Below are 8,379 nucleotides of genomic sequence, written 5' to 3' on the forward strand. Positions count from 1 at the left end.
TCTTAGCCTATCCAGGAGGTGCATCAGGAGACAAGTGACAGGCCTACCTTACTCATGCATTTGTTAAGACAAGGATTCCCTCACAGTCTCTTATGACAAGAATATTTACAACATTGAAACACAGTTAAAGGGTACATCTTTGAGAAATGCACTTACATTAAAATGTAATAACACTATTATCGCTAAACACTGCCTAGACCAACCACACACACACACACACACACACACACACACACACACACACACACACACACACACACACACACACATGTATATGTATATATATATATACAGTATATCTATATATATAAATAAAATACATCTTAGAAAGGGTATTAAATAAGGACTGTCTGAGATGCACCTCAAAATGTAAAGGTAGAGGATAAGGTATAGCCTACTAATGATTTAAGAAGGCACAAGGAAACACACCCTGAACTTTATTCTTGCTCTCTAGGGTTATGCCTTGCTCAATTCTGTTGTTTCATAAAGTGAATATAATATAATGATGTTTTAATGTTCTTGCATACAGAACTCCACCTCTATTCAAACCTCCTGTATCCTGTCCCAATGCGTCATCGAACTGATGTTTCCGGCCATGGACTTTGATTGAATCTGACTGAGCCTGCTTTTTTGTAAGTGTTTACTTGTGTTGTTTGTCAAGGTTAATTGCTAATGGATTTTGTTTATTTGTCTTCGTTGTCACTGTTACATAACAGCATACCACTGTTGTTGACATTGCATGTTTTTGTGGGAAACTGATGGATACATGTATATGTTTTTCCTCAAAATATTTCTCAACTTTATAAATAATATCCTGGATTCTGTTATCCATTAGCCTAGAGAACATGCTATTTGTGCCAATGAATCCAAGGAGATACATTTTCGGTTTGTTTCTTTGTCTCTCTTTCCTGAAACTTGGTGGAGAGGTGGATCATGAGCCAAATAACAATCCATCAGATATTGAAGTGGATCTGAATCAAGGACCAGCTCTAGAACTTTTTTTGTTTTTTTTGCACTTTCTGTGACATTGCGAGATATTGCATGGCATATTGGCCTTGTCGGAGGTCCGACCTCTCAAAGTGCCCTTCTAGTGATAGTATAAGGGATTAAAAATGTGTGATTGTTTCTCTCCATCCTCTCATTAGAATGCTGGCCATCTTGTATCAGTGGGTGTGGAGTCCTGGGACATGTGAATAATATCTTTGGGTGTTTCCAGGCCTTTCCCTTCGTCCAGCGTAATGGAATTGCTGGCAGAGAGAGGGCACAGAGAGACAGGATGTGGCTGATTCCGATGTGAGTATAAAAAGAAACCGACCGACAACTGTGTTTTTTTTTTCATGTCAGGCACAATTTGGGGAGTATAATAAGAAACATGTTGTTTGAAAAGATTTTTTTTTTGTGTAAACTACAGTACATCCACCCAAAGAGATTTAATGGAGAGAAGGTCTGCCTGTTTATGCCTGCAGAGAGCGTTTGACTGGTACAGTAATGGGTCGTGTTATGTGATACTTGCGGAGCTCCATTAAAATTTATGCTTTTACCTCCCAGAACAGAGACCAGTGTATTATGAGGTGATCCTTGACCGCCTCCAGACTTAATAAGGCACACATGACGATTAAACATGTCCGAACCCTCCCTCAAAGATAGGTGGTCGTGGCTGAGGCGCTCCCCTTTGCCTTGTATTCAACTGTTATGAAGTCTCCATGCAGTCATGGATTCTATTAGTTTTGAACCTCACCCAATAGCTCTTAGCCACATGTTAATTAGACATCCTCATCCTCGTGTGTCCACACATAAAGGTTCTATTCTCTATTTCCAACTATTTAAAGTGATTTGGACGTGCAAGAAAATTCAATTCGGTCAATACTTTTTAAAGTGTTCATCAATTTCTGTTAATTTCATTTTGTTTGAATATTAACCTGTCTACCGATATACTGCTATGCAAATACACGCAACATGTTTTCCCATGAACCAGTTGCAGTTTCTATTATAGCCACTTTATAGTGTAGATGTTGCGTCAAAAGATCTACAGTTTGTTAGCCCATGTGTGCAGTGTCTTCACTGCACTGTGACTGCTAATATGATTAATGTCCCCCCCTTCAATAATTATAGAGCCCTCATTGTTCATTCTCGGGGCAGCACATGTGTAGATGATGTGCCTTCAGCACTCACCTTCTGCTTTAAATGTCCTCAGACCAAACTAGAAAAGCACTCGGAGAGCGCAGACCTCCGCCTGTATTGTTCTTCCTACTGTAGGTTGTCATACATTTGAACCTAAACTATTCATGCCATTACACCCCTAAGCGAAAGACATACAGTAAATGGCTCCGGTATCCCGACGGAATTACGGATCACTCCCAAAATGTAATCGTTTCTTCCTTGGGTCATGCCTGACATTCGTCATCCATTACTTTTTGAGTTATCTAGCTAGCAGACAGACAGACAGACAGACAGACAGACAGACAGACAGACAGACAGACAGACAGACAGACGCTGGTCCCCGATGAAAACATATACCTCCTTGGCGGAGGTAAACAATGGATCTGTAGCCATTGGATAGAGCTGATCCCTCTGCCCTGCTTTATGATTGTATCTCCATGTCCGTGGAAGTGTGCTTGTTTTTTAGGGGTTTTATTGATTTTATGAAAAAAAAAAATATTCTGCTGAATATATGTATTTGTTTCTCATTTCCAAAATGCTATATACACCATTTTAATGCATTTTCATAAATATGTTTCAAGTAAAAAACAACAGAACTTGGATTTATAGCATTTTGGAAAAGAGTTCTTCATATATAAATGTTTTTCAGAGGATATTCTCTGGTTGCGATTGCAGTCCAGTACATTTAGCAACATTCTGTGAATTATGCCTCCACTACATTAATTCATTTTTCTTAATTCATTCATATCCAAAGTGACTTACAATTATATTACAAGGGGCCATTCTCCCCAGAGCAAGTCTGGGTTACAGTAAGTGCCTTGGTTCAAGGGCGCAACAGTGGAAACTGGGAATTGAACCCACAACTTTTCAGGCTTGTTCAATTAGCTGTTCAATTAGCTGTTCAACTGGAACAAAATGATTGGGTTTGCCCATAGTCCTTACTCTGTACATGTAATGTGTCTCAGTTCAAGTGATAAACAATTCCAGCCTATCATCACATTGCTTCAGGAGCAAGGAAGGAAGGACCAGAGCGGTAGATAAAACAGATTGGCGACACTCCCATAGACCTCCATAGGAAAAAATGGCAGCGCTTTTTCCAGGCTATTTCCTCGCTATGGGACTTTTAAAACTATTTACAGCCAATCTCTTGGTCAGTAGTCAATGAGTTAATTGATTACACCTTCCAGCATCGAGAATTACATCCCACCCTCCTGCGATTCAGCCATTCAGCACAGGTTTTTTGGAACTTTTGATCGTGTGGCGGCAACATCAAAGAGTGTCGCAACTCTCTCTCTATGGCGCTGGGAAGGACTAGCATCTGATTGGCTGTTTAGCTTTTTGTCGGAATCACACACTGTGCCTTTAAGTTGATGTAAAACTGGCTCTCCTGTGCAGATAGACTCCGAATCCCAAGAAGAGCTGTGGACTGCTGCTGTTTTGGGAGGGCGTATGTATGGCCGTGCCCGCGGTCACTGCAGGCCTGGGCTGTCTCTCTGTGGCCCTGGGACACAATGTTATTCCTGCCTGTTCATCCGTCACTGTGTTTTCCCAGCTGTGCCATAACAGAGATGAGGACCTTTTTTTTCTTCTTCTTCTTTCTTCCTTTTTTCTTCCTTTCTTCCTCTTTCTTTCTCTCTTTCTTTCTTTCTTTCTTTCTTTCTCTCCTCGTCCCCCCCCCCCCACTTCTTCGAGCGCTGGTTTCTCTCTCTGGTTGGGTGGTAATGGTGCCCCTGAGTTGCAGGGGCTAGTTTCCTGCTCTGTTTGAGAGGCGCTTTGAAGAGCGCAGCAAGAACAATTACTGAGGCCGGGCCTATGCCCTAATCTGACGGCGTGCACTCACGCTAGCCCCTCGCCCCCCTGTCCCCCCCCATTGCCCCCCCCCCCCAGCTCCCATAATGCTATCACTCCCCATCGCCGTGCCGATACGCTACACTCCAGCTGTGCTCCCCCACATCCAGAGAGCGCAGACACTCTGGCTCTCTCACTTCCAAAAGCCCACTCCAGTCACGCTCAGATCTTGGGCGAATGAAATCGAATGAGGTTTTGATAGCACAGGATGTTGCATGCTCGGTTTGTGGCTGTTTTCTTTTTTTTTTGCGGTTTCCTGTTTGTATTGCTGCCTTTGTGTAGGTGTCGATTCTACATTCTTGTTCTATTGATAGTATGTACAGTAATTTCCCGCATATAAGCCGCATTGTGTATAAGCCGCAGGACAGTGTTTCATGCAAGTTAAATTAAACAAAACCATATCAACACCATATTAACTGCCCCCTGTATTAACCTCATAGCAGAAGACAGTTTGTAAAATCAATGTATAACCCGCGGCTAATAGCTGGGAAATTACGGGTAGATAGATAGTGAAGTGTAAAATGTAGAAACGATTTGTTTAATCGTGGTTGTTGAGCTTTATACATGTTTGTTTGGCTTTCTCCATCGGTTCCCATCTGCATGGCAAGCCCCTGTTTCTTCTCTTCCCTCCCATTCATCATGTAAGTGCCCATTTTGTGTGCCGTTATAGCGTACTCTTTTGGGCTCCAGAATGATTTCTACATCTTGTCACATCACAGCACACCGCAGTCTCCGTGTGACAGTGTGCTCTATTTGGGATCCAGACGCTGAAGAGAGTCCTTGAACACTGTGACAGTCATATTTTATGTCGTCTGACAAGCCTACTACTGTAGGGAAGGATGTTCCATGTTAACAAGGTTTTGTAGTGTTTTTGTCAAAGCTTCCTGCGGCTTTGACCTAAACTGGTGTGTGGTGTTAAATGTTAACACACTCGGCGAGGTTCTTTGACATTCAAGAACGTGCGAGTGTGTCAGCGCACAACTCCATGAGATCTCAGCGCCAGGTGTCATCGTGTTTCAGTTGATGTTATCATCATCTTTTGTGCTGAGACACAGCGATGTAGGGAAAAGAGTGACCAGCCAAGCAAATATGAGGCAAATCTACAGACCAGTGACAATGGGTGGAGCTGCGGTGTAACTGTGCATTCAGACTGAAACCGTCAAAAGCGTCAAAATCGCTGGTGAAGCTCATACTGCGACGCTCAACCCAGTTCAGCGCCGAAAGCGTCAAAGCCATGAAGTGAAACATTTGAACAAACCACAAGCAGCAATCCTGAGAGTTCGACCTTCTGATTGGTTGAAGCCGAACCGTGTCATAGCTCATTACCATAAAGTTAACTGAGGCTCAACTTTTTTTTGACGCCTGTGACGCTCATGAAGCCACGCTCACGCCCAAAACGCTTTTGACGCCGGTAACGCCGACTCTCCATAGAAAATGAATGATTTCCGGCGCTCTTGACGCTTTTGACGGTTTCGGTCTGAATGCACAGTTATAGGTCCCCCAGTGTCCACAGGGACCTGGCTTCGTTTCTGACTGCGTTCGTTTCCCAGTCCCACCCCATCTCTCTCTCTCTCTCTCTCTCTCTCTCACTTGCTCTCTGTCAGTCTTCACTGCCCTATCTGAATAAAGGCAACAACCCCTCCCCCGACAACACATACACACACACACACACACACACACACACACACACAAAAAGCATGAATTATTTAGAGAGGGAATGAGCGAGTAATAGATGAAGAGTGGGGAGGGGAGAAGAGAACAGAAGAGAGGAGAAGAGAGGAGAAGAGAAGAGAGGAGAAGAGAGGAGAGTTGTGTGAGTCTGCGTCTTGCCAGTAGGGGGCCTCGGCTCTTCACCGTGTGTCCACCTCCGCACTTGTAACTGCATTCTGCCTGTTAGCCCAGCAGCCTTCAGGAAAAGAGAGCGAGAGAGAGAGAGAGAGAGTGTGAGAGAGAGAGAGAGAGAGAGAGAGAGTGAGAGAGAGAAGGGGAGAGGCTGGCTTAGACCCTCCTACCGGCAGCAGCCTTTCAGGGGGAAGAAAGCGGCGTGTAAGTCCCTCCCCCCGCAGCCCTGTGGAGGAGGACCGTAGCGTAGCCCAGCTGAAGGCGAAGCCCCTTTAGTCCCTACCCTAACAGGGAGCTGCCAGCACCACATACACACACACTCAGAGAAGACACACACGCGCGCGCACACACACACACATACACACATACTCTCTCTCACTCTCTCTTTCTCCCTCACACGCTTACACGCACGGGCAGGCAGGCACAAACACAGCCACAGCCAGTCGCGTATGCGCACACACACATATCCTCTCGCATAGACACACACACGCACGCACGCGCTCTCTCTCTCTCGCTCCGTCCCTGGCGCTAAACATTCTCACACGCGCACGAGAGGCAGCCTGGAAGACGGCGCTGTAAAGGAAAGGAGAAGAGACGAAAAGGCAGAGAAGAAAAGAGAGAGAAGAAGAAGAAAAGGGAAGGCAGGAAAGCACGAGCAGGAGAAAAAAAAGAGAGGAGCTGTCAGGCTTGTGAGTGGACCAAACGTACACGTGTTTGTGCTTTTCTTCGGGAGAAAAGAAACATTTCCACACTCGCTCGGTTTCTCTGTGTGTCTGTTCTGGGATCTGTGAGGATCGGAGCTTTTCTCTTTTTCGGCGTGCATTGCTGACTGCCTGGAGTTTGCTCTCTCGTGGGAAGGAATCTGTATTTTCTCTTTCAGCCGGCGAGATTTCATCAGAAGGGCTCTCGTGTTTGTGGAGGACGTGCTTTGTCACACTGGCTGCTTGAGCTTCAGGACATCCATCCATCTATCCATTTATCTGTCTATCCATCCATCCATCCATCTCTCCGCCTTTCGCTGTCTCTCTCTCTCTCTCTCTCGCTCTCTCTCTCTCTCTCTCTCTGAGTTGCTCGGCTGCATCCAGGCTTTGTCCATCAATCTGTGTGCGGAGCAGTGTGGAAGGAAGGTGCACCTCGGATATCCGCCGGCCTCCAGCAGGATTCGGACAGCGTGCACGGAGCGGGCGGGCGAGCGAGTGAGCGAAGGAAGAGAAGCGAAGGAAGAGAAGTGCCGGCGCATGAGAGAGAGGGAACCGAGGCATGAACAGGAGAACACACGCCGGCTCTTCTGAGAAGTGAACGGAACCACGGAACCCTCGTCTCCCTCGTCTCCACTCCTCTCTACACCCCGCTCCTCCTCCTCCTCCTCCTTTTCCTCCACCGCCACCACTCTCTCTTTCCGTCCCTCTCTGCCTCCTCTCTTTCCTCTCTCTCTCTCTCTCTTTCTCTCTCTCTCTCTATCCCTCGTTTTTTCAGTGCGCCGCTGCTCTGGGCAGCACCTGTGTGCCTCATTCCATCCTCTCCTCCTCTCCTCCTCTCCTCCTCTCCTCTGCTCTCGTCCCTCGTCTCCCCCCCCCACCCCCCCACTACCACCACCACCACCACCGCCTGCTCTTCCTCCTCACGGCCACTCCTCATCCTCACACGCGGGCGGAAAAATACGGGACAGCCTAAGGGTCCGGAGACCACTCCACGTCTTGTTTTTTTTTCTCCCCTCTCTCTCGCTCCGTCCGTCCGTCCGTCCGTCCGTCCGACCGACCTCCTCGGACGTTTCCTCTGCTAGCCTCTCCGGCTCTCCAAGGATCTACACTACGAGCGCCTTCACTTCCCGCAGGAGGGAACCGAGCGAAGCGGGGTTTCAGTCAGAGGCGTTACTCGTTCCTGCTGCTCCGTAGAGTCTCCGCGCGTCCGTCTGTCTGTCTGTCCGTCCGTCCGACTGACCGACCATTCGTCCGTCCCCTCGTGACCGCCTGAAGGATTCCAGCTACATGGGCAAACGCTTGGAACAGCAACCAATGTACCCCCAGTACACCTACTACTATCCTCACTATCTCCAGACGAAGGTACGTTGTGCCAGGTCCCTGTCTGTTGTCCCCACCCCTACCCCCCTACTCCTCTCCCACCCCTACTCCACTCCTCCCCTACTCCTCCTCTCCTCTCCTCTCCTCTCCTTTCCTCTCCTCTCCTCCCCTACTCCTCTCTTCTCCTCCCCTACTCCTCTCCTCTCCTGCTTCCTGTGTTTGTGCCGGTTGCTAGGCTCTTGCTGCGGTTGATTGATGGGGTATCCAGGCACAGGTACACTCCTTTGATGATCGAGGGTACAGCTGATGTGTGTGGGGTGTGGGGGGTTTAACTCTGTGTTGCATTGGCACACACACACACACATGCACATACCTACATCTACACACACACACACACACAGACACACACACCACACATGTACACTCAAGAATGTGCAGTGACTTAATTAGACACACACACACACACTCACAGTCACACACATGTACACACACACACACACACACACAC

The 8,379-nt window shown here is 47.2% G+C and overlaps 1 protein-coding gene across 6 annotated transcripts in view; it reads left to right on the forward strand.

The window, feature by feature from the left end:
* The first annotated feature begins 529 nt into the window (after positions 1-529).
* The window catches only part of rbms3 (RNA binding motif, single stranded interacting protein), a 151,295-nt gene continuing 143,445 nt past the window's right edge, over positions 530-8,379 (forward strand). For 2 of the 6 annotated variants that reach the window (XM_062538347.1, XM_062538346.1), the window contains exon 1: positions 6,199-7,913. In XM_062538347.1, coding sequence (XP_062394331.1) covers positions 7,839-7,913 — 75 coding nt within the window. In that variant the 5' untranslated portion in view covers positions 6,199-7,838. Of the gene's footprint in view, positions 633-1,216; positions 1,294-6,196; positions 7,914-8,379 lie in introns of those variants that run through there. The other 4 variants (XM_062538348.1, XM_062538349.1, XM_062538345.1 and 1 more) reach the window with 4 other exon arrangements.

The sequence above is a fragment of the Sardina pilchardus genome, chromosome 6 (genome assembly GCF_963854185.1).
Source record: "Sardina pilchardus chromosome 6, fSarPil1.1, whole genome shotgun sequence".
NCBI lineage: Eukaryota > Metazoa > Chordata > Actinopteri > Clupeiformes > Clupeidae > Sardina > Sardina pilchardus.